The sequence below is a fragment of the Sebastes umbrosus genome, chromosome 4, assembly GCF_015220745.1.
Source record: "Sebastes umbrosus isolate fSebUmb1 chromosome 4, fSebUmb1.pri, whole genome shotgun sequence".
Classification (NCBI taxonomy): domain Eukaryota; kingdom Metazoa; phylum Chordata; class Actinopteri; order Perciformes; family Sebastidae; genus Sebastes; species Sebastes umbrosus.
In genome coordinates, this window is record NC_051272.1 from 12,737,986 (window position 1) to 12,764,193 (window position 26,208).

Genomic DNA, 26,208 nt, shown 5'->3' on the forward strand with positions numbered 1-26,208 from the left:
TGTGATTTTAACTACAAACTTTTATTAAAAATCATTTTGGTTCAAAGTTTCGGCGTTGCAAATGAAAAAAACATACAAAAACAAAATGAGGAAGTAAAAAAAGTTGCAGTCACATGGTTTAAACATTCACAAGGACATTCAACTGATATAGAAACCCAAAACTCAAAATTTAAGAAGATTTAAGAAAGGTTCTTCAGCTGTTTCCCGCTTATTTTCAAAACTCACATTTTAATGGATTTAATGAGTTTCACAACTCTTAAAAGATGAAAATGTTGTTTTTATAGTTCATTAGCTACTTAACGTCTTTTAATACTTCCATTATCTTTGTGTGTGAATTCAGCTGACTGCACATTTTTAAAAAAATGACAAGGCTCTGTGTCCAATTTGTAAATTAGCTGAAAGTTAAAGTGGCAATCTGGAAGATTTTCATTTAAATGAATATCTGTAAGTCACTATCGATAGCCAAATGATGATGAGCCGATGGCCGACTGATGAACATCGCATGAATATTGCAATATTTATAGATTTGCAGTATTATAGTCACTGTAGTGACATTCCTGGAAAAAATTGCTGTTGTATTCACACAACAAATGGAAATGAAGCTCATGTACACAGAAATAGAATTTTTGTATTCCTATTTCTATGTTCATGTAACAACAAAAAGACTCCAGACAGATGAACTATAAGAACATTTCTATTGTTTTCACTCTTTAAACATTGAATATCTTTGGTTTCATTCAAACAGTAGAATCTTTTATTTTTGGTCTTTTTCTTCTCTGATTGTTAAAATAGAAGATCAAAAGGTCAACAGGTCAGATTTAACAAATTCAACTTAAAATATGTGTCATGTTCCTTTAATTCAGCTCACTTTGACCCTCTGAATGTGACCTTTGACCCTAGATCAGACAGGTGGAGTAGATGGTGACCTTTGACCCTGGAACAGATAGGTGTAGATGTGACCTTTGACCCTAGGACAGACAGGTGGAGTAGATGGTGACCTTGTGGCTGATCTCCTGCAGCAGCTCCTTCACGGCGGCCTCCAGCTCCACCAGGTGCTCCGCCTTCACCTCCAGAGTCCGCTGGTTGTCTTCGTACGACTTCTCCAGGTCTGAAATAAAAACCCACAGAAATGTAATCACTACAGATGGAAATCTTTTGTAGAGCACACGGAGCTGCACGTGTGTCAAATTTCAAGTCAATCGTACATAAGAGCATGGCCTTTCCGAAATCACGTTTTTTGGGCGTTAATTACAGCGCCACCATGTGGCCAATTGGGGTCATATTCCTTGAGAAGCATTTGGACATCATTTCCAGTTATTGGGCCAACTTTCATGTAGGCACAATAACTGCAAATAGTTTGAACCTTAAATACAAACAATGAGCAGTCCAATGGTGGACTGTTGCGTTCAAACGTCTCCACTCTGCTCGTGACTTTATCTGTTTTACATCAGGAGTCAGTGTGATATCATTGTGATGTCATTGTGATGTCACCTTTGAGCAGCTGCAGTTTATCGCTGGCCTTCAGCAGCAGCTCTTTGGCTTCCTGCTGCAGTGACTTCGCCCTCTTCTTTGCATCAGCCACGCCTCCTGCCTTCTGACCAATCAGCTGATCCACTTTGGTGTACTTCTCCTTCAGCTCCGAGTCCAGGTCCTAAACACACACACACACACACACACACACACACACAGGGTGAAGATTAAAGCTGCTGCTTTGTGACCGACCTGCTTGGTGTATTAAATGTTAACTTATTAACAGTCTGACAGGTGAACTCACCTTCTTCACCTCCTCTGCGATCTTTCTGATGCTCGCTGCGTCCTCATTGGTCCGTTGGGTACTCACAGTGGTGTTCAGACCTTTGTCTTTCAGCAGCGTCACGTCCTGCTCGAGCCTCTGCAGCCTTTGGGTGGCGTTAGTGAGCTTCAACTCTGCATCAGCCGTCTCTGACTCAACCTGAACGCAACATGGACCGGCAGCATGTTACCTTCATGTTTCTAACGTCAGTTTACTAAGTGAACATCCATTCATCCATTATCTGTAACCGCTTATAAATAAAGTTATTATTATTATTTTAACACAATGTCAGTGAAGTTAACGTTTTAAAGCATTGGTCAGTACTGACAGAAGACAGCAGCTGGTTGGTGTTCTGGATGTCGGCGGCGGCCTGCTGGATGGCGCTGCTGGCGGCGGTCTGAGCTCTCTGAGCTTCTTCCAGAGCTCGCTTCACCTTCTCTGCAGAGTCCTTCACATCTGCTGCCTCCTCACTGACAAACACAGGAAGTCACATTTCATCAGTGTATCACAGACATTTGAAAGAAAGAATAAAATGTGTTAAACCTCGTCAAAGTCTTTGAGTTCCCCTCGCTGACTAAAGCAGACATAATGTCTGTCTTCAAGAAGACCTTTTCGTTTCCATTACTGCAATATCATAAGTAAGTATGACATTTTAAACATTGACAGTTACCAAACTTTCACAGATGTTTGTCTTGTTTTTAAAGTTCCCCCACCATTAAATGATTTAATCCCAAAGAAACACAATAATACGATAAAAAAACAGAGCACAAACTAGGGGAGAATGTAATGTACCGTGGCGTAGAACTAAATTTAGTCAGATGGTGATGTCTGTTAGAGGCATACATTCCTGGAACAAATTACCAGCATGTATCAGGGACTGTGACCACTACTCAACCTTTAAAAAACCCTCAAACATAACTAATGTTTCCATTTTGTATGTAAAACTGTTAGTGAGCTTTTCTGTGTGCTGTCTCATGGACTGTCCTGTGAGGTGTCCTGTCATTGTAAAATTTGTTTTATGTTTTTGTAAATACCTGCTTTAAGACTACGGATGAAATTTAGCTATTGTGCTAATTCCGGCATATTTATATTGATGCGTATTGCTGATATTTTCATTAATGTGCACTGTCCTAATTCAATAAATTCAATAAAAAAAAACAAGTGTCTCTGCATCCTGGATGACCAGGTCGGACTCACCTGGCCCGGCGGGCCTGGTCCAGCAGGTTTTCGGCTCTCTGGATGTCATCGGCGCTCTGCTGCAGGATGCTCTCCACGTTTCCCAGTTCTCCCACCTTCTGTCGGATCTCATCGGTCAGGTTCTGCAGCTGGGCCGGCGTGGTTGGCATCTGCATGGCTAGAACCTCGTTAGCCACCAGCTCGATGCTCTCCAGGTCGGAAGCGTCCTCTGAAACAACAACAAACTGTCTGATCCACACTGTCCTTGAGACATGAGTCCATCTGAAATAACTCATTGATAACTTAAACGCAGCATCTTCTCAGGACTCCTCATAATCTCCTTTTAGAAGTTGACGGTGGACAAACATCTGTTTTTATTGCTTTTAGATCTCACTGCAGCTGTTGATGCAGAGCACTTGATTTGAAGTGAACATCCTGATCACTGGGTCAGCCACCAGTGGCTGCTTTAGGTTTTTATTAACTATCTGATAGGAGGTTCTGTAAATCCTCCACTGGAGTACCACAGGGATACGCCTGCTGGCGTGGAGAGTTATTTCCTCTCAGAACGTTCGTGCTAACTGGCCGTTGGCTGTCGTCTTTGAGGTGTGTTCGAGTGCAACTTGTCGGCTTTCAACGCCGCTAGTTCTCTGACGTCGGCTTGGAGTGTTCCCAGCTTTAGTTATAGTGCACGGTTTAGGTTTAGATGATTTTTAGATCATCACTATTCTGTTTAGATCTTGTCAATGCCGCCGTGTTCACCTGTAGTCTACAGGTACTGATAGAAACATCACAATTCTAATAAACCAGAATGAATCTGAAGTGTTTCTTCTTACTGTGAACACCTGAGCTACCTGAGGTCCTCGTGTTTAGTCGTGTTAAAGATGAGAGACTTACGTGTGAGGAAGTCTCTGATCTGTCTGATGAGACCTCTCAGCTCCTCGTTGCTCTGCTGGACTTTCTGTTTGGTTCTGTTGGTCTTCATCAGGACGTCATGAGCACTCAGCTTCGCCTCGTCTGCTTTCAGCTTGGCCTCCGACACCTGCACACAAAACACAGACCAGGACCCGTCAGAACCAGCACAGACCAGGACCCGTCAGAACCAGCACAGACCATGATCCATCAGAACCAGCACAGACCAGGACCCGTCAAGACTCACCATCTTGGAGAGTTTCTCCACTTCCTCCATGGCGCTGATGATTTCCTGTTCAGAGTCGCTGGCCTTCCTCCAGATGCTGTCGGCCATCGTCACCACGCTGTCACATCCTTCACCTCCACACTTGGTCCGGCCCTCAGAGTCCACACAGCCCAGACCTCCACAGGGAGAGGACAAGCACGAGTCCTGACCCGATGCTGGACTGCCGCAGGTCTGGAAGAACCAGGACAGACCAGAAAATAAAGATCTATTTATTGAACTCAAATAAAATCTAATAAAAATTATAATAACATAATATTCAGATTTACACTGAACTCATCTGTATACTGACATTTATACTCCTCAAGTATAATAAACTATGTGTATGTATCCAAAATAATGCACTTAGTCCAGTTCTGTTAAGCAAAGTTAAGAAAATCTGTGGAAACAGTACTGCAGCAGTTTTCTTTAAAAAAGTGGAGTTTATGTATATTTTAGTTAGTTAAATGTATTTAGGTGTGTTATATATTGTGTTATACACATGGAAGTGAACTAACACGACACCTAAAACAGAAGAAAACAATCACAGCAGATAAATGACTTTGTCTCCAAACTCCACATAATAAATCTTTATTTCTCTGAAGTTTTCTTCAAACTGGTGTTTTATGTTCATCCAATCAGAAGAAGTCAACAGTCGTGAAGAAGGTTTTATGTTCAATGGGAGGAAATAAAGTGTATGTGATAAAAAAGAAGAAAGTTAATGAAACATTTTGCTTGTTAATATCTAAAACAAAAAGTTTTATATCACTTTGTGTCATGTGATAAAAACTTTAAAATATTAAATACTGCAAATGTTTGGATGCAGTTTGGATCTTTTTCTGTCTAAATAGTGATTGTGTTTATATCCAGAGTAAACTGGTCTGGGAACTGGATCAACTCAGAATGTAATAACTGCACATAATGTAAGAAAACCATAAGCGCATACCGTAATAACAGTTTTGTTCATAATGTAATAACTTATTACATTATGAGAACATTATTACATTATAAACTTAGCAAAAAAAAATGAACAATGTAATAAATTAAAATAAACAAACACATAATGTAATAATTTAAAAAAAGAATACTCTCCTTGTCTCTTAAAGCAGAAGAACCCTTTAGTTTTACATGACACAAGTGGAGTAGATGATTTAACTGTTTGGTCACATTTTCCATATTCCATATATTGATGAAGCTTCTTGGATGTGAGACTACAAGATATCCAGTGACCTGAACCAATGAGAACCTTTACAGAGATGATGCTGAATTTAATATACTGGTGATTCTCAGCATGTGAAATAATTGTTCCACACATAATTTCATCTCTGTAGAGGTTCTCATATGTCCACTTTTTTTGCTTAGTTTATAAAGTCATAATTTTCTCATAATGTAATAACTTATTACACTAGAATCGCTGCTGCTGCTCCCCGGCCCAGCGTCTGAAAGTGTCCCAGTAAGAAGTGTTGGTGATTCACGTCTGAAGATACCACCCACACTCGGTGGGAACTGAATAAAGCGTTCAAGAGATAGGCTGGTGTTTTATTAATGGCCACAAGGTGGAGTTATTGGTGCCGTGCTTCAGTATGTGGTGCACATGCTCATAGAGAAGCTGCACACAAAGTCTCATCTTATTAAAGACCAAAGAAATGTAGATGTATCATGTTATATTGTTACTGTAGCTCCCCCTGTGGGTAGAATCGTATGAGATGTTAAACACTAGTACATTGTTGTAATAAAATATTAATGTTGTACACACAGCCACAATGATAATATTAATATTATTATTATTATCATTGTGGCTGTGTGTACAGGAAGTCCAATAATTTTGGAGCAGACTTTGACTGTGCTCTGTAGGCGGTTTCTGACTCTCGTCCTGATGGAACCTTCTAACTAAACTAACTGATATAAACACGACAAACCCTGAACAGGAAGTGATTCTGGTCTCCCACCTTGTGGCTGATCTCTGAGAGGTCCAGAGTCTGCAGCTCTCCTGCCAGCTCGTCCAGTCTCTGAGCATGCTCAATGGATCTCCTCAGGTACTCCTCTCTGGTTCGGTTCACTTTGTCCTCTGTGAGTTGCCGTAGAGTGCTGGAGGTTTCCACGGCGCTGCCGGGGTCCACGGTGGAGGCGTTAGCTTGAACTTCAGCCGCCTGAGACTGCAGGAAGAACTTAGTGATGCTGTCCGTCGCTCCTGGCAACACACAGGAAGTACAACTCAGATGAAGAGAGATCCGCAGTGAAGAAAACTTTATTTAGATTCTAGTGAAGATTTTATAAATGACGTGATACCATAAGAGAGAAATACACAGTAAATGACCTGATACCCCCCCACCCTTTGACCTTTAACCCTTCTCACCTCTGATGTCAGAATTCTTGATGAACTCGACCTGATCCAGCAGCTCCTTAACCGTCCGCTCCAGTTTCTGGGCGTCCGGCGTCACAGAGTCCAGTTTAGTTTCTGCAGCAGAGTCCTCGTCCTCCACCTGGACCAGAGTCTGTTCGGTGTGGTTCAACCTCTGGCTCAAGGCCCCCATCAGGTCACTGAGTGGATCACATAGGTCAGTGGTCATGGTTTACATTAATATGAACTGCTTTAATCTCCAGATTAAAGTTAATCTCACCTGGCCGGTTGCAGCACAATAAAACTCCAGATTAAAGTTAATCTCACCTGGTTTGTTTCAACAGGTTTAGATTTCAGATTAAATATAATCTCACTTGGCCTGTTGCAGCAGGTTCAAACTCCAGGTTAAAGGTAATCTCACCTGGCCTGTTGCAGCAGGTTCAAACTCCAGATTAAAGGTAATCTCACCTGGCCTGTTGCAGCAGCTCCTGGATCTCGGTCAGTGGTTGTGAGGCTGGGTTCTGGTTCAGGATGACCTGGATGTCGGTGACGCTCTTCTCCATGCTTTCGATGGACTTCCTGTACGGTCCGCTGACTCCGCTGGCTTTGATGGCGTTGACCTTGTTGACGAGGCGGTGCGTCTGATTGGTCAGCTGGCCGATGACGTCGTCCCAATCAGCGAAGCACTGGTGGCAGCGGGTGCAGTCGGGGAAGGTCCCAGAGAACCCGCGGGCGCAGATGTCGCAGCGTGGGCCGGAAACACCGTCCACACAGACGCAGTGACCGCTGGCTTTGTTACACTGCTGCTGTGAGATACCGCGGGAGTCGCAGTCGCACGCTGAGACACAAACACATCGAGGGTTAGAAGTTCACCGTACATCACAGTTTATCATGTTCCAGCTGTTTGCTGTGGTTTAACCAGCTGTGAACAACTCTGAACCTGAGGCCTGACCTTCTGTCCGGTTCAGTTTAAGTGAACCCTGGACTACCAGGACCTGCAGGCCTGAAGAGGAGGATCTCAGTCTGGATTCAGTCAGACTGTGAGACACAGGACTTTATGACAGCACATCTCTGACTTTCGTACACATTCAAAAGATAAACAAATTTTATATCATCTGCTGAACATCAACTGTCGTGAGGGAAGCGATCTGTAACATGTGGTTGACATGGCGATGCTTTACATGATTTCCCCAGCTCCATCAGGAAATGAATGTGTTCAGCATAAGTTACCATGGTGATCTACCCCGGTCAGAACTGATCCACCGTAGTAGGACTAAAGACCCTGAAGGGTTAAACCTGAAGTTACCTCGCTAACTGCAAATCCAGCTTTGTAGTACATGCCTCAGATCAGCTGTCTGAGTTTCATGTGTGTGTGTGTTAACAAACATCTGGTTTGTATTTAACACATCTGGAGCTCCTTCAAGCTGCAGAAACAACAAACCTGAACCAGACAGACAGACAGAGAGACAGAGAGAGAGACAGACAGACAGACAGAGAGACAGAGAGAGAGACAGAGAGAGAGACAGAGAGACAGAGAGACAGAGATATAGACAGAGAGACAGACAGAGAGACAGAGAGACAGAGAGACAGACAGAGAGATGGACAGACAGACATGTTGACCCGTCTCAGTTTCGGACCTTTAGCCCTGCTTCACACTAACAAAGCCTCTTTGTGGATTTCGGGATTATATGGAGGTTCAAACAGATCTCTGGTCCCGTCTCCGTGGCGACGGGACCTCCGGGCCTCAGGGAACATCTGGACTTGATATACGAGTCACAGCAGATCACAGCAGAGGATGCTGGGAGCAGGAATGTTCCCACGATGCAGTGGGGCAACGACTCTGTTCATGTTCTCTCTGTTGTCCTTCGTTTCACACCTGAACATCACATCTCTGCTTTAATGTAGCCAACATATAGACAGTGAACGTACCGTGACATTTGACCTCTGGGTCTCCCCAGAACAGCTCTCTACACTCTCCGCATGTTCCTCCTCCGAAACCAGGCTGACAGGAACACTGACCGCTGACCTGTGGACCAAACTGACTGTTCACATTCAGAAGTCCAGCAAAAACAATAAACGGATTTCTCTAAAGCTAGAATTTGTTTTAATTACCTAAAATCAGGAGAAAGTTCAATAAATGAAGACATGGGGACTTAACAGCGGAACAAAGTTGGACTCACTATGTTGGTATGTTGGTATGACCTTTAATGAATTTAGAGAATTTCCTTCTGACTTTATGATGTTTTCCACTAAAGATCTGAGTTTCACACGACAGTCTGCTGCTCACCTCGTTGCAGGACGTCCCATACGAATGTTTGGAGTCGCAGTCACAGGTCTGACAGCCGCGGCCGCTCGCCAAGTTCCAGGTGTCGGGTTCACAGCGGTCGCAGTGTTGACCAATCACATTGGGGAGGCAGCTACACTGACCGCTGCTGAGGTCGCAGTGACAGTCACCGGATGATGGACAGCTGGAGGGATCGCTGCCCAGCTGGTTACAAACGCATTCTGTGGACAGAAACCAGACCTCATCAGGGTTTATCAAGATATCACTCAAGAGTTTAATCTTGATTCCAGTCAAGACTTTGTCCTGCAGCAGGGCGTTGCCATGGTAACCCAGTAAACCCAGTGTACTCACTCCTACAGTCCTGCAGCAGGGCGTTGCCATAGTAACCCGGCTTGCAGCTCTGGCAGGCGGCACCCTCGCTGTGGTAAAGGCAAAGCAGACACTCGCCCGTTCGGGCGTCACAGGACTCCGGGTCCAACATGTCGATGTTGTTGTTGCACTGACAGGGCTGACACTGCCCCCCAACCTCACCAGGGTTTCCATAGTAACCAGATGAGCACTCGTCACAGCGAGCACCTGCAGAAAGGAGACGGGTTTACAGACATCATACAAAACGTAACATTATCTATGAAAGTAAAAGTCAGTTTGAATTTCTATTTTCATCAGCTGACAGGTTGAATGTTTTCATTGTTTCAATTTCTACAGTATTTATATCTGTAGCTCATTCATCAGTTTAACTGCAAATGTACTGTAAAGCGTGCCTGTTGTACAACTGATGCTTCAACTATCACGAGCACTTCAACTTCAACTGAAATTTTAACTGCTTTACATCCCTTACACTTCAACTGATAGAGTTTACACTTCAATTAACTCTTCAACTGACATTTCAACAGCTTAGACTAAATCTCAGCTGCTTTGACCTCTTACCCTTCAGCTGACAGTTCATCTGCTGTCAGTATTTACATACAAAGTGATGCTTTAATTTTACAGGGTTTAAGTGTGAAACTAAACTTTCAATTTCAATTTCAGTTTCAACTTCAACTGACACCAAACTTGCTTTTGGTGCTTCAACTCTTACTCCCATACAACACCTCACACACCTTAACCTGTTGACAATGTTTAAACCTGCGGTGCTAACAGAGCTAACAGTGCTGACAGAGCTAACAGTGTTAAACTGGGGGGGGGGACCGAAGGGTGGGCGCTATGCCGTCAGTCGGGACGTCGTTATCAGCTGTAGCCGCCGTATGAGAGCAGTGCAGAGCGGCAGCCATGAGCTAGACAGTGGAGCACGATCACATGCACTAACATGCACAGAGAAGGTCTGATTCCAACACACACAGAGAGAGACTTCATTCTCTGCTCAGGTAGACATTACTCCTCTATATCTTTACATAGACAATAGTTGTTAATGATATATTAATGCTCTGTATATCGAATAGAGCACCTTTAAACATCACAACCGATCAGAAACCAGTGTTGTCATGCTGCAGTTTTCCTTTTTTTTTTTTTATTATACATACATGTACAGACACATAACATAACGATACCAAGAAGGAAAGGAAAAATAAATAACTAAATAAAAAGCGCTGCAGTTTTCTAAAGATAAGTATAGTAATAAACTGTGTCAGTAAAATATTTTCCAGACTGTTGGAAGTTCGAAGTGGAAACAAAAAGGCAGAGTTTGTGATGCATGCATCTGTCAGCAGCAGCTGATTTCATCCTGAACATTTCATTTCCTGCTGTAATAACAGAGTCACATCACATTCCTGCTCTCAGCCTCTGTTTACATCACACTAAATCACAAAGCTTCTCTTTAATTAAACCCCTGTGTGTTTCTGCAAGGCAGCTGCTCTTTGACTCTTGCTGAGAACCAGAACATCCAGAACATTAATTAATATTAAAACTGTAATTATTCTGTTTTATTGTCACATCTGCTGTTTTTTTATCCTGTTTTTGCTTTAAAACTGAAAAACTCTTTCATCAGCAAATAAAACTGATGAAAAGGTTGAATTAAAAAGGGTTAAAATGTTTTAAATGCATCACTTTACCACTTACACCAACACCGATGTTAATATTTTTACTTCTTTATCTGCCTCAGTATAGATAAAGTTTTTACCACTATGTCGAGCCAAGTGTTAATAAAGTTTTATCTCAATATTACAAATGTTTTTATCACTGTGTCGTGCCAAGTGTTAATAAAGTTTTACCTCAATATTAATAAAGTTTTTACCACTGTGTTGGGCCAAGTGTTAATAAAGTTTTACCTCAATATTAATAATGTTTTTGCAGTATAGAACTCAGTGTTAATAAAGTTTTGTCTCAGTATAGAACTCAGTGTTAATAAAGATTTTCCATCAGTGTTTATAAAGTTTTTACCTCTGTATCCCGTGTTGCAGACACATATGGCCTGCTGGGAGTTGTCACCGCGGTGACAACTTCCTGCGAACTGCCGCAGGCTGCCGACGCCGTCGGGACACATGCAGGGACGACAATGGTCACCTGATCCTAACACTGGGTTGCCATAGTAACCATCCAGACACCTGAACAGAGGTGAGAGAGGAGTGATGAGGGATGCCTGTGCTCAGACCTCTGCAAAAAGTCCCATACCATACCATAACTCACCTGTCACAGGTGTGTCCGGTGCTGTGGTCCCTGCAGTTGATGCAGCGTCCGGTGCTGGGCTCGCAGTCGTCGGCGTGTCCGTTGCAGGAGCAGGGTCGGCAGGCGGGGAAGCCCCAGTGACCAGGCAGACAGCGATCACACTGCCGACCGTACGCTCCCAAAACACAAACACACTGACCGGTCAGCTGATCGCAGAACGAACTCTGTGAACCCTGAGGGTCGCACGCACATGCTGCAAACAAAAACACAGAAATACAGTTTGTATAGATTGTATGTTCATGGCTGTAGGGAAACCTGAAAATTAAGAGGTATCATCAGGGGACCAGGCACATTATACAACACATTGTTATATCATTATCATTATTTTGCCTAAACCTTTGCTTGGTCCTCATACAAACATCTGGATCTACAGTCACATAGTGACAACAATTTGAAGTATTTTTTCACACACAGCGTTTCGCTGAAAATCACAAAAACACATATAAAGTACATTATTGTAAGTCATATATAATATATTCAAGTATATATTGATGATCATTATCAATATGTATTGATTATAAATCACATGATCAGGGTTCTCACCTCTGCAGCCGTTGGGTCCGAACTGAAATGTGGCCGGAGCACATCTGTCACAGTTTCTGCCAACCACGTTGGGGCGACACTGACACTGACCGCCGCTGGTATCACACACTGTGCTGAGGGACCCCTGAGGATCACACTGGCATTCTGGGAAATGGAGTCCAACACGGGAGATGCGTTAGAAAACCGACAAGGTTCAACACTACAAGAAAACAATGCATCCTCCACAGATCCTGTTTGAGCGAGTGATGATGACAGATTTATGAGCCAGAAGGTCTGAAGACGTTTGAGGAATGTGGATAATAAGATACCAGTCAAGTCTTGTTGTCGAGGATCTACAATACGGAAACATTAATTAAAACAAATATATACATATTTGTCACGTCACCGTAGTTCTCCGACATGCTTGTGAAACTGCGGTAACGTAGCATTACCGCGGACTTGGAAAGGGAGGAGTGAGCAGACTAGTGATGTGATGAAAATTTCCATCTGAATCCGCTAATCTGATCCTGTGTGTGAGACTCAGAGCTAGTTTAATTAAACCCTGAGGGGAATTCCTCCTTTCTGTTGTCGTTCCACAGGAGGTCAAAGGTCAGAGTTGAAAGGTCAGAGTTGAACGGCAGAGACATTCAGTATCATTTTCATCTTCTTCTCCTGAATTAATTAATGAGTCAAATTAAACAAACCCCCAATTTGGTTCATACCTCAGAGAAATACGAGAAAACTGATGAATGGTACAAATTCTCTGAAATCACTAAAAATGAATCTGTTCCTGTGAATCGGTTCTTACATGAGGCTCAATGTGTTGCCCAAGAGCACTTGAGTAGGTCAGAGTTTGAAACCTTGTGGTTCAGTTTAAAAACAGACAACATGAAACTGAACCTGGAATGCCTCCTAAAAGCAGCTATAATGTGTATTTTTATAGCTAGTGCAGTGCCTTTATTCGCGGTGTGAAAGCTCAGAAAATCAACCTCATTCATTAAAGAACTCTTGATTGTTTTAACACTTAGATGGATCCACAAGTCAAATGTTTGGACCACCTCCCCAAAGCTAGCAGTCAAACTAGTTTCACCCTGTGCATGACGCAAATCACACCCTCGTGGGATTGGGTGAAGAGGAGGGAGACATCTGATGAAAAAAAAATGCATTTGTGGATCGGGCGACATCCGGGAGTCTCAAAAAACCCACAAACAAATGAACACGGTGAAGTTCACACATGACAGCAGTTTGTAAATGCAGGTTCAACAGTTTGTATATAAATGTAACAACATCCAAATATGTTTTTGATAAATATTGTAAATACTTTTAAATAAACATATTTGTGAATTTCTATTACATTTATTTGAAACGAGATTCCTTTAAAAAAAAAAAAAATATTTGTGTGTGCATCAGAAATATATTTGTGAACCTTATTTCTTTATATATAGATGTTTTGAACATTTATATACAACGATAACTATTTTTTTGTGCATTGAAAAATATTTTTGTGGAGAGAGTCATTTATATACAAATCACAAAATACATGCGAATCCTGTGTGCATTCATTAATATTGAGACTGATATGACTCCATATTTAGCAGGTGAAGTGAGAGATATTTCCCCTCAGGAGGTGGTGGAGACAAAAAAACAGAGCTAAACGAGAGAGATGATCGGACTGACATTCATCAGGTAACAAAACACAAAGACTCCTGATGAACGATCATGTTGTTGTAGCTGCTGGATATGGAAATAATAATAATAATAATGATATGTTAATTTTGTGTTCACTACACAAACAAACCTTAGATAGACAGTGTGATATTATTAAGTTGGGGTCATCAGATTTAAGGTGGACTGGTGTACCTTTAGGTCCCTGGTGCAACATGGCTGAGATGCTGAAGATGAAGTTTCTGCAGATGTCGGTCATCGGCGACTTTATGACGCTCTGGCTGTTCTCCAGACAACGGTACCGCTGAAAAGTCTCCCAGCCACTGTTCCCATTGGTGTCTCCTCCTTCTGAGGCTGTGAAGATCTCCAGGTTCTTACAGTGAGGCATTAACACGATCTGAGGGTGAAAAAGGCCATGAGACTGACTGAAAGCTCCCTGTCTACAGGTGTCTTTATGTTCAGATTCTTATGAGGCATTAACACGATCTGAGGGGAAAGAAGGCCATGAGACTGTCTGAAAGCTCTCTGTCTACAGGTGTCTTTATGTTCAGATTCTTATGAGGCATTAACACGATCTGAGGGTGAAAAAGGCCATGAGACTGTCTGAAAGCTCCCTGTCTACAGGTGTCTTTATAGAGAGAGGAGAGATGGGCTGTCCAGCACACAGGAGCCTCTTCTTCAACCCGTCTGTGTCCAGCACACAGCAGCCTCTTCATCAACCCGTCTGTGTCCAGCACACAGCAGCCTCTTCATCAACTCGTCTGTGTCCAGCAGACAGCAGCCTCTTCATCAACCCGTCTGTGTCAAGCAGACTGCAGCCTCTTCATCAACCCGTCTGTGTCAAGCAGACTGCAGCCTCTTCATCAACCCGTCTGTGTCCAGCAGACTGCAGCCTCTCCATCAACCCGTCTGTGTCCAGCAGACAGCAGCCTCTTCTTCACACTCTGTTGCTGTGCTGAGCTCAGAGTGCCGAGTTCAGAGCCCAGACAGCAAACATCACCTTCATTTTACCTTTCCGTAATAATCCACCTGAGCTGGCGACTGAACTACTGAATGTCATGTGAACATGTTGTTTGCTTTATACAGTGTATTAAACAGAAATATAACAATACATAGATTAATCGATTAGTTGATTGGTAGAAAATTAATCTTAATTTTACTAACCAATTAATCAATTCAGTCATTTTTCAAGCAAAATATAAAATAATTGGCTGGTTCCAGCTCTTCTCTTTGGGTTTTGGACAAAACAAGACATTTAAAGACATAATTGTGGTCAAGAAAATAATCTCAGTGTGTTTGAAGATCACATTAGAGTTTCCTCACCGAGTCAATGAGTGTATATGGAGACTGGACGTCACTGAGGGCCGAGTACAGTGGCAGACTGAGGCGGATTGTGTAGTTCAGACCAGATTCAAAACAAACCGGTCTGGGAAAAGCCACATACCTGAGGGGACAGACATGAAACAGCACACAGGTTGGTTTAAACTCCTGTAATCTGCTTTTATGACGCAGTAAGTAGTAATACAATCAATTCATTACTAAAGAAGTGCTGCACATAAAAACAAGACCAGTAATACAGGCAACTAACTCAAAGCTGAGGTTGATAATCCTCTTCAAAAACAGTTCTGTTACATTTGTAGAAATTCTCTTTACATCCTGACAGCAATCAATAAATCAAACGCTCTGACAAACGAAAGACAAAATCTGTTATCTGTGGCTGTCACTGGGATGTAATAAACCGTCCAATCATTTTATCCGGCTCAAGCTGCGAGTTCTTTCTGATTCAATATGTTGACGGCTAACATTTACCAGATACGTTAGAATATGTAAGATTAGCTTATTCAAATGTTTCCTTGTGATGTTGATGTTATGCAGGTGCCATCATTTTCCTTTTAAAGTGTACATAAATGTATTTTTAGGAACCCGAGCTGGTTGCTGAATGTTACCGTGAGCCGGGATGGAGTGAGATCATCTGGTGGTCGTCGTCGGGCACGGTGTTGACACAGCGACTGTCTGCTGTGATTGGTCCAGGTCTCATCACTGTCATCAGAACCTCCTCCCATTGGTCAGGCAGCTGCAGGACCAACAAACACATCACAGGTTCAAACTTTTAAGACTTGTGCTGCAACACTTTTATTTTGTGCACATGATTGTTTTTACTCTGCTCTTATTGACGCTTGCTTTGTATTCATTTTATTATGTACATGTTTAGCACAACGGTTGTTTTACGTAAATAAAGTTTGACTTGACTTTTAACTTTAACCACACATGTATTGTTTTGTATCTTTCTTTGTTAATTTCTTTTGATAATTATTAGAAGTGACTGGGTGAGAAGCGATCCAGACTTTGTATCTGATCTATGTGCTGCTGATCTGAGAGGACTGATAACCTGTCACGGTTGATCCTGATCCGACTCCAGTTTCTAGTACTGGACAGATGTTTTAACATGTCTGCTCATTATGTCCATCAACAGGTCTGATCAAACGACACAAATTTCTCAATCTGAGAGTGACGCCAGTGTCCAATTATATGGTTTGGGTTCTGCTGGTGGGCGGGGCTACACCTTGCTGACAGCATCCTACCTGAGGTTCGTAGCGGACGAGGATGTCGTACTCCATGGAGTGGGGGATGTTGTCCACAGAGAACTCCAGGAAGGCCCCCTCTGGGACATTGACCAGGCCAATACCTGTCCAGGTGGGACTGCGGTCCAGAGGGCGGGGCCTCGGGACTACCGTCACTCCCTAAAGGGACGAGATGAAGACATGAAAAGGGATGAAATGACGTTTGACCAGCTCATTGTGATTCTGAAGTCTTTTGTTTTTATAATTCTCATAATTTAACAACAATCATTGAGGAAAAGTACGAAACCAACTTTCATCAGGAAGAGAAAAAACTGAAAATATTATAAATAATCACAGTAAGACAAAACTACTTTCTAAGCTCCGAGCTCATTTTGTCTTTTTGGAGTGAAAAACAAAGGTTTTAAATAATAAAAGATGTCTGGAGGTAGTCAGCAGCAACCTGGTTTGTTTGTGGTGGAGCTAATAAAGATAAAAAAATAAAGACAGTATCATCAGCATAAAGATAAAGATATACGGCAAATAAATATCAGTCATGTATAGTGTAAATAGCAGAGGGAGTCTTACTGACACAGTCAGTGTGTTTTAAGTTGTGATCAAACTTGACTCAGATTGAGCTTTCAGTTTTAAGTCCAGTTCAAATTCACAAACAATCAGTTTTTGAAATGATTTAGACTGTTGGGGTTAATGATTATTACATACATGTACAAGTGGGTGTCATCAACGTAGAAATGGTGACACGATGGTGATGAATAATATAATTTGGCTATGAAAATAGGAGTGGAACAAATATTGAACCCCGTGTAATACCACATGAAATTTAATGAGAATTTTAAAAATGCCCTTAAATACTGACAAAAATTTTTTTAAGTTAAAAAGATAAAGGAGAGTTTCGTCAGGTGATGAGTGACATCTTCCAGGTGATCAGTGGGCAAAGGTTAAAAAAGATGACTCACAGGTCCAAACTTGGCGTCCTCGGCCTCGTAGGTGTAGTGATCCAGGCCAATGAAGTAGAATCCAGACTCGACCTGATCGCAACGTCGACCGAACATGTGATCTCTGCAGACGCACTGACCACTCACCTGATCACACCTGCAGGAAGACAGGAAGTGGAAAACGTCACAACGGACAAATGAAGAAGAAAAGAAAAGAAAAGAGCAAATAACAGGAAGGAAACGTGTCGGGAAAACTGAAGAAAATAAAGCAAAGGATGACAGGCAGTAAGAACATCAGGAAGAAAACAACTGAGAACGATGATAGACAGAGACTCCAACTGCATCGGATTAATTCCTAGTACGTGTAGGCTACCTTTAGACTTTTGAATAATATAAAAATGTACTCTTAAAATCCAGGAAAGACAAAAAGAAAATAATCTAAAACTATTTGGAATTTAAACAAAACAGAAAATACAAACTCAGCAGACCGGACCGGATCGGATCGGACCGTAAATCCACCCAGCTGGCGGTTAACAGTTAGCAGTTAGCAGTTAGCAGGGATTTGGATGTGAACTCACTGGTTGTTGATGGCTCCTCCGAGGTCACAATCACATGATCTGCAGCCGTCCATGTCATTACTCAGACCCCAGTGTTCAGACTGAAATCACACACACACACACGCGCACGCGCACACGCACACACAGACACACACACACACACACACACACACACACACACACACACGCACACACACGCACACACGCACACACGCACACAAACACACAAACACACACACACACACACACACACACACACACACACACACACACACACACACACACACACAGACAGACAAACACAGACACACAGACACACACACACACACATTGAGCAGATGTTAGAAACCTCCCTGCTCGTTTCTGGTTGTAAAACTTGATTTAAAGCTTTGAGAGGAAGTCATTCAGGCTTTCATCTCCTCCCCACACAAACAAGCACGCACGCAGGCACACGCAGACACACGCAGAGACACACACACACACACACTTGTAAACTCAGTATTTCCTGTCGTCTTTCTAATCTGACTTGTAAAACTTCTTGTAAAACAGAATCTCCGTTTCTGTAATCTTATATATACACTTAGGACTTATAATGATTATTATATATCTTATTATCTTAATATTATATACATATATATATATACACACAGACATGAGACTTTACATATGATAATGTAAAGGGAAACTCCCCTGTGAGATATAAGATATTACAATATTATGTATTGTGTTCATGTTATCAGCAGCTCAGTTGTCAGGTAGAGAACAGCACGCACATCATTACTCTGAATTAGACTGAACCACTAAGTCTTTATAGAAGCAGTCCAGTCTGACCAGTTCAAGATTCAGGACTGCTGGTTGAACTGCTGGTTGAACTGCTGGTTGAACTGGTGGTTGAACTGGTGGTTGAACTGGTGGTCTCACGGTAATGTAATGAACAGTAATGTTCTCACCACACACTGGTCACAGTCTCGTCCGGTCACCAGACGTTTACAGAAGCAGCTTCCTGTATCACTGTCGCAGGGATTTCCTCCAGGAAGTGTTCCCACAGGGCTGCAGGTACATGCTGAAACACAGTAATAATACACACAATAACAATACTATACAGTACTGCTGACCAATGCTGTGATGTAAAAGTATATTTATCCATATTATCTTCTCCTGTGTTTGGAACTGTGTTATGCTTCCTGTCATGCAGGTGCTGTGTGAGTGTATCTGTGTGTGTGTGTGTGATTGTCTGTCTGTTTGTATCTGCAGGTGTGTAATATCTTGCTCCTGTGCAGGTGTTGTGTGTATTTCCTAGCAAGTTTAGAGTGTATTTCCGTGCAGGTGTTGTGTGTATTTCTGTGTGGGTGTTGAGTGTATTTCCGTGCGGGTGTTGTGTGTATTTCTGTGTGGGTGTTGTGTGTATTTCTGTGTGGGTGTTGAGTGTATTTCCGTGCGGGTGTTGAGTGTATTTACGTGCAGGTGTTGAGTGTATTCCCATGCAGGTGTTGAGTGTATTTCTGTGCAGGTGTTGCATGTATTTCCATGCAGGTGTTGAGTGTATTTCTGTGCAGGTGTTGAGTGTATTTCCATGGAGGTGTTGAGTGTATTTCCGTGCAGGTGTTGAGTGTATTTCTGTGCAGGTGTTGAGTGTATTTCTGTGCAGGTGTTGCATGTATTTCCATGCAGGTGTTGAGTGTATTTCTGTGCAGGTGTTGCGTGTATTTCCATGGAAGTGTTGAGTGTATTCCCATGCAGGTGTTGAGTGTATTTCTGTGCAGGTGTTGCTTGTATTTCCATGCAGGTGTTGAGTGTATTTCCATGCAGGTGTTGAGTGTATTCCCATGCAGGTGTTGTGTATTGTGTCGTACCCGTGCAGCCGTCAGCCTCGTCGCTCAGATTGTAATGCGCCGATTTGCAGCGCTCGCAGCGTTCTCCCTCCACGTTGACTTTACAGCGACACTGACCGGCTATCAGACCAGTTCGACCATCAGTCATCCGGTCACATATTCCTCCATTCTGAGAGCCCAGAGGGTCGCAGTTACAAGCTACGGAAACACACACAGGACGAAGTACATTGTGAGGATGAAGACTTCACTGCAGAGGTTTAATAAAGATGGATTCGTTCATCTGGATCAACTGCAGACAAGAAACAGGTTTAAACTGAAACTTCAGGTTCTAAAAAGTCACTATAGTCAAGTCAGAACTACTAGTACTACTATTGTAGTGTTTATTTGCCTTGTAATTCAGGGGAGTATTCCATGGATGTTTTACAGATTTTTTGGGATGTAAAGGACAGAATTACAGCTCAATAACTTCTGCTGTAATAAGGATCAACAGATGTTGTAATAAAGGGACTGAAGTGAGTGTATTTAGTGTGAAGTTAGTATTTAAAAACAGCTCACAGATACATTTAGTTGACCCTGCTGTCAAACACAGATCGGTGTGGACTCACGCTGGCAGATGTTGGGGTCTCGGACGTCTCTCTCTGGATGTTGAAAGTAAAACGGTTTACACTGCTCACAGTTGTATCCGTCCGTGTTGTGCTGACAGTCGTCACAGACTCCTCCGCTGATGTTTCCTGACGCCATGAACACGGCCATGTCGAAGTGACACGAGTCTGAGTGCTGGTTACAGTTACACTCTGCAGACACCACAGAAGAAGAAGAAGAAGAGATGAGATTCAGTCAGAGATTCCTGTCGACAGACCTCAAGTTAAATTCCTGTTTCATTTGCAGCAGCTGTTTCAGACGGAGGTCATGATGATTGATTATTGATCAGATTGATTATTAATTTATATAAAGAGAGCCTGAAGCAGAATTTGACTCTGAAGTCAGTTCGGATTTCAACCAGCAGACGTCTGAGCTGTTTTATTCTCCACTGGTTTCAGGATCAGTTCAGAAACACAAACAGGACCTCAGGTATCAGTTTAGTACTGCTGTCAAACATTATGAAATAGTCCCAGCCCAACAGAAACCAGTAGGGACTGGGTTTGTACTGGTTGTCCCCCAGTAGAGACTAGAGAGTAGAGATCAGCAGAAACCAGTAGATACCAGCAGAGACCAGCAGTCAGTGGTAAAGACCAGAAGAAACCAGTAGATACAGCAGAGACCATCAGTCAATGGTAAAGACCAGAAGAAACCAGTAGATACCAGCAGAGACCATCAGTCAATGGTAAAGACCAGAAGAAACCAGTAGATACAGCAGAGAACAGCAATCAGTGGTAAAGACCAGAAGAAACCAGTAGATATAGCAGAGACCAGCAGTCAGTGGTAAATACCAGAAGAAACCAGTAGATACCAGCAGAGACCAGCAGTCAGTGGTAAAGACCAGAAGAAACTAGTAGATACCAGCAGTCAGTGGTAAAGACCAGTAGAAACCAGTAGATACCAGCAGAGACCATCAGTCAGCAGTAAAATCTGGAAGAAACCAGTAGACACAGGTAGATACAGCAGAGACCAGCAGTCAGTGGTAAATACCAGAAGAAACCAGTAGTGACCAGCAGAGACCTGTATAGACCAGTATGGACTCACTTTTGCAGGCGTTGGTGTTGCGTCCCTCAGCTGGTCTCCACGGCAGGTCGTGGTAGAAATCCTGACACTTTTCACAGTTCAGACCTTTAGTGTTGTGGTTACACATGCAGTGACCGTGAACCTGAAGACACAATACACACACAGTCACATCTGATCAATAATCAATAATCAATCAATATTCACATGCAGCGACTGTGAACCTACATAAACAGAAACTCTTGAATACATCTGGCTACAGACACCACAGAACACAACTGATATAATAGTGAGTTGATATTATAATCCATCCATCCATTATCTGTATGGATCTTCTGTTCGGCGTAGTGGGGGGGGCTGGAGCCGATCCCAGCTGACATTGGGTGACGGCGGGGTAAACTCTGGACAGGTCACCAGACTATCACAGGGCTGACACATAGAGACAGACAACCATTCACACTCGCATTCACACCTATGGGACATTTAGAGTCAACAATTAACCTGCATGTCTTTTAGACTGTGGGAGGAAACCAGAGAACCCAGAGTAAACCCACGCTGACCCCTACAGGACTCAACCTGCCCCCTTCAGGACTCAACCTGCCCCCTTCAGGACTGACCGTTTTTCCATTCAGGACCCACCCTGCCCCCTTCAGGACTCATCTTGCCCCCTTCAGGACTCACCCTGCTCCCTTCAGGACTCACCCTGCCCCCTACCCCCTACAGAACTCGCAATCCCCACTTCGGGACTCACCCTGCTCCCTTCAGGACTCACAACGCCCCCTTCCAAGACTCACCATACTCCCTTCAGTACTCACAATGCCCACTTCAAGACTCACCATGCCCTCACTGGTCTGGCCAGCTCCCTGGACCGGGGCGCATTTGGAGGCGTGTCCGTAGCAGAAGCAGTTTCCTCGGACCACCATGTCGAAGATGGCGTAATAATACTTCTCTGTGATCTCCATACGAGAGTCCAGCAGGTTGTCTCCGAGCGTGTGCAGTCTGGTGAACTTCACCCGTAGGTTGGTGATCTTCAACATGTCTGAACAAAAGATCGATAACGGGTAAATAATATATAATAACTGATCAATAACCCCGACAGATAGACAACAGGTAAATGATAGATAATAACTGATCAATAGTTTTTGTCTGGTGTTAGGAGACATACTCTGGATTCCGGGGCTGTAGGGATCATCGATCTTGAACACCGGGTCCAGAACTCTGAAAATCACCTGGAAAAAAACGGACATTTCACCACATGATCCGACGCTCATTAACAGCTGAACAGTTGAAAAGATGACATCACAGTGACGTCTATCTCATTATGACATCATTTCCTCTTTAACTCCGTGGTTATCAGACCAGCTATCAGTGAGTGAACCCTCAGAATACCACCGTACCTCTCCTTCAGTGGACGGCTCGATGTCGGAGTAACGTGAGTCACAGATGACATCATCAACCTTCTGCATTGGACCCGGGGAAACAGATGGGAATGAGGACTCACAGTCGTAGGCAAAGTAACGATAAACCTCCCATGTCTTCCCGAAGTCAGATGAACGCTCGATCACCATGGCAGCAGGTCGAAACGTCTGAGGACGGAGAGCGTTGATGTTAGAAAACATACTTTAAAAAACTCACTTTCTAACACCTGGAGTAAACCCACGCTAACCTGCATGTCTTTAGACCGTGGGAGGAAGCCGGAGCACCTGGGGTAAACCCACGCTAACCTGCATGTCTTTAGACCATGGGAGGAAGCCGGAGCACCCGGAATAAACCCACACTAGACACAATAGACCCCAAGCCAGATTCGATCCTTCGACCCTCTTGCTGTGAGGCGACAGTGCTAACATCTGCACCGACATCATGCTCACTCACAAATGTCAACATATAATCTACAATATTATCAGTGTGAGCAGTCACATCATGAGCGATTCATTAATCCTACGTGTCTCAGCTTCATACAGACTTTTACTATTTAACAGAGATTACACATTATGAGCAATAAACATGTGAGTGGAGCTGCTCTAACAAAGTGACAGCCGTCTGTGTTCAGAGTCACAGTGTTATAAAGAAGAAGGACAAGCAGAAGTTTTATTCTGAGCTGAGGGCGACTGGATGTTGTGTGATATTTGAATCCCCCTTTAAACGGGTGCAGGTTGGTTCCTGTGTCAGCCTGTGATTACCCAGAATCCCCTGCTGTGTGTATCTGTGTAGAACTCACCTTGAAGGTCATGATGAGATGTGTGAAGTGAAACTCTGCCTCCAGGTTGAGCTGGATGGTGACGTTCTCCAGACCTGCAGACAGCACCACCAACAGACAGTTAACACAATAGATAATCAATAATCTACTGACAGTTTGTTTACACAGTAGGACATTAGTACACTGATCAATAACATCCTCTACATCAATGTATACAGTCTGTTTTCACAGCAGCAGTCCCGGCGGTAGACATATTTGGTGGTGTAATGGTATTATAATGGTACTGATCAGGTGTTAACTAACTCAGAGTTTCACCTCTGACCTGTGTGTGTTCTCACCGTTCTCAGACTGCCACCAGGTCTTCAGTCTGTTCGGAGCGAACGTGGTGACGACGTTCTCGATGCGATGACCGCTCGTCTTATTGGTCAGCTTGTCGTACGGCGTCGCCGAGTCGCAGATGAAACACTTCTTCTCCTCCTGGTTCATGAGACAAACAGACAGAGAGAGTGAGACAGAGAAAGTAACAGACAGACAGAAAGACAGAGAGAGGGACAGACATACAGACAGACAGACAGAGAGAGGGCCAGACATACAGACAGACAGACAGAGAGACAGACAGAGAGACAGACAGACAGACAGACAGAGAGAGTGAGACAGAGAGAGTGAGACAGAGAGAGGGACAGAGAGACAGAGAGAGGGACAGACAGACAGACAGACAGACAGAGAGAGAGAGTGAGACAGAAACAGACGGGGTAGTAAAGGGTTAATAATAATGAGGTGAATACCTCAGATTCCTGGTGTCTCAGTTAGTGGAGATAAGAAGAAACGTTGAGTCGGTGATTCTGTGATTGATTGATGACTGATCTTCGATTGATTGATGACTGATCTGTGATTGATTGATGACTGATCTGTGACTGATTGTTGACTGATTTAATAAATGAGGACCGTCAGATTGCTGCGTCATGATCAGCAAACAATGTAAAAAATAAATGTGAGCATGTTTTAGAGACAGCTTCACACTGAGCACGCTCAGTTTACTCTCTCTTTCGGTTTGATCTTTGAAGTTGAAACATCTGGACAAACATCTGTGTGCTGTCAGAGCTCAGTGTTTCCTTTTAGGGAGGTCATTTTATACAGGAAACGCTGCAGACAGACTTTAACTAAACACACTGAGCGTCCAATCAGAGTGAAACAGAAACACTGCACACGCTCAAACAACAAAGTGTCTGTATGTGTGTGTTGAAGAAAAGAAGAAGGAAGATGTTATTCTTAAAGAAAAACATCTTCCTTCCTCCCATCCATCCATCCAATCTCTTCCTCTTATCCGGGTCTTGGGGGCAGCAGGCTTAGCGGGGAATTCCATACATCCCTCTCTCCCAGCAACGTTTTCCAGCTCTTCGTGGGGGACCAGAGGCGTTACCAGACCAGACCAGACCAGACCAGATATATAATCTCTCCAGCGTCTTACCAGTTGTTCTCGGTGCAGCTCATTTCCTAATCGACAGACTGATCTCAGCAGTGTTTGGTTCTGGTTCTCCCACGGGTGCTGGTCTGGTTTTGACTGAACTTGTTTCACTGGTGTCTGGATTGAGCAGTGATGAGCGGCAGAACTTTTTTTTAAATGGTACGATTTGTTGCAAAAAGCACCAATTTGTAGTGAAAATGTGTGCATGAAAAGTATAAAATCAAACATTTAACCTCCAAAGGCTATACTGCTAGTGATGAAGGAGACCTATTTCTCTTCTCAATGAACAAAAACCTTCCAACTATATTTTAGAATAACAATAACACAAATATCGGTACCTATTATCTTATCAACTTTAAGATCAGTCAGTGAAAGAAAAACGTTGATATTCTTGTCTCTTAGACTAGTTTATGTCTCTGATTCTGACAATCTTTACTGTCCTGTTGTTCAGGTGTTGTTTACCTGTATGTCGTGTTGTTCAGGTGTTGTTTACCTGTATGTCGTGTTGTTCACGTGTTGTTTACCTGCAGGTGGCTGACGATGCAGAACGGTTCGGGTCGTTTCCGTCCGCACGTGGAGGTGGACGATAGCTGGTGGGCTCGGCCAATCAGAAGGTCTCCTGTTGCCGGGTAACAGCTGCCCTCTGTGCAGACGTCACCGAACTCCGGGAGGCTGACATCATACTGGGCCACTCCCACCGAGGCCCCGCCTTCCTGAGCGCAGGTACACACCTGCAGGGCTGAGAGCAGAGATTCTTATTGTGAAACTCTCTAAACAGCTTGATAAAACCACTCATAGGGCGCCAGGTACGGGCCTCCCACACCGGGCCGGGCAGACAGCGTGGACCCCATCGTTGAGAAGTGTAGAAAGCATTTTGGTTCATTATGATTTTGTTGAAGACTAAATTTGTAAACTCTGTAATTTTTTTTCAGCGATCATTTTTAGCGTCGCCTACGAAACACTCAGAGATGATCTGAGATCAGACGTTAGATAAAACTAAAGCCCCGTAATGACACCAACGAAGAACAGTGTTAAGTTCTTCCCTCTGATTTGAAATTTATTCTGAGTTTAAGATTTAATGATGGACAAAACAAAAGCTTTCAAAAGTCAAACTGTTTACATCAGAGATGACACATCAAGCTGATAAAGTGATCAGTTGATTGGCAGAAAAATAATCACTGATAATCAATGAGGGTCGCACTGTAAAGCACAGAGGGTGTCGTATCCTCTACAGGTCGTAAAGCCACCTGAGGCAAATTTGTGATTTTGGGCTATACAAATAAAATTTAATTGACTTGAATGAAGTCAAAAAGTAATTTTTAAATCAAAGTTCGCAGCTTGTTACAGATTTTCTGTTTGATGTTTTTTAATT

The 26,208-nt window shown here is 43.2% G+C and overlaps 1 protein-coding gene across 2 annotated transcripts in view; it reads right to left on the minus strand.

The window, feature by feature from the left end:
- lamb1a (laminin, beta 1a) overlaps positions 1-26,208 on the minus strand; it is a 28,947-nt gene continuing 2,739 nt past the window's right edge. The window contains exons 2-34 of one of the 2 annotated variants that reach the window (XM_037768125.1): positions 25,361-25,575; positions 23,710-23,848; positions 23,393-23,466; positions 22,572-22,760; positions 22,340-22,403; positions 22,011-22,213; positions 21,199-21,319; positions 20,121-20,309; positions 19,537-19,713; positions 18,634-18,746; positions 17,705-17,784; positions 17,148-17,283; positions 16,195-16,353; positions 15,559-15,686; positions 14,936-15,056; positions 13,808-14,009; positions 11,969-12,112; positions 11,387-11,618; positions 11,141-11,304; positions 9,116-9,340; positions 8,768-8,985; positions 8,410-8,506; positions 6,949-7,318; positions 6,496-6,680; positions 6,089-6,330; positions 4,125-4,334; positions 3,863-4,007; positions 2,990-3,197; positions 2,121-2,262; positions 1,775-1,951; positions 1,492-1,651; positions 961-1,108; positions 1-888 (exon numbers count right to left, since the gene is read on the minus strand). In XM_037768125.1, the coding sequence (XP_037624053.1) occupies positions 969-1,108; positions 1,492-1,651; positions 1,775-1,951; positions 2,121-2,262; positions 2,990-3,197; positions 3,863-4,007; positions 4,125-4,334; positions 6,089-6,330; positions 6,496-6,680; positions 6,949-7,318; positions 8,410-8,506; positions 8,768-8,985; positions 9,116-9,340; positions 11,141-11,304; positions 11,387-11,618; positions 11,969-12,112; positions 13,808-14,009; positions 14,936-15,056; positions 15,559-15,686; positions 16,195-16,353; positions 17,148-17,283; positions 17,705-17,784; positions 18,634-18,746; positions 19,537-19,713; positions 20,121-20,309; positions 21,199-21,319; positions 22,011-22,213; positions 22,340-22,403; positions 22,572-22,760; positions 23,393-23,466; positions 23,710-23,848; positions 25,361-25,575 (5,369 nt within the window). In that variant the 3' untranslated portion in view covers positions 1-888; positions 961-968. Of the gene's footprint in view, positions 1,109-1,491; positions 1,652-1,774; positions 1,952-2,120; positions 2,263-2,989; positions 3,198-3,862; positions 4,008-4,124; positions 4,335-6,088; positions 6,331-6,495; positions 6,681-6,948; positions 7,319-8,409; positions 8,507-8,767; positions 8,986-9,115; positions 9,341-11,140; positions 11,305-11,386; positions 11,619-11,968; positions 12,113-13,807; positions 14,010-14,935; positions 15,057-15,558; positions 15,687-16,194; positions 16,354-17,147; positions 17,284-17,704; positions 17,785-18,633; positions 18,747-19,536; positions 19,714-20,120; positions 20,310-21,198; positions 21,320-22,010; positions 22,214-22,339; positions 22,404-22,571; positions 22,761-23,392; positions 23,467-23,709; positions 23,849-25,360; positions 25,576-26,208 lie in introns of both variants that reach the window. The other variant, XM_037768124.1, reaches the window with a different exon arrangement.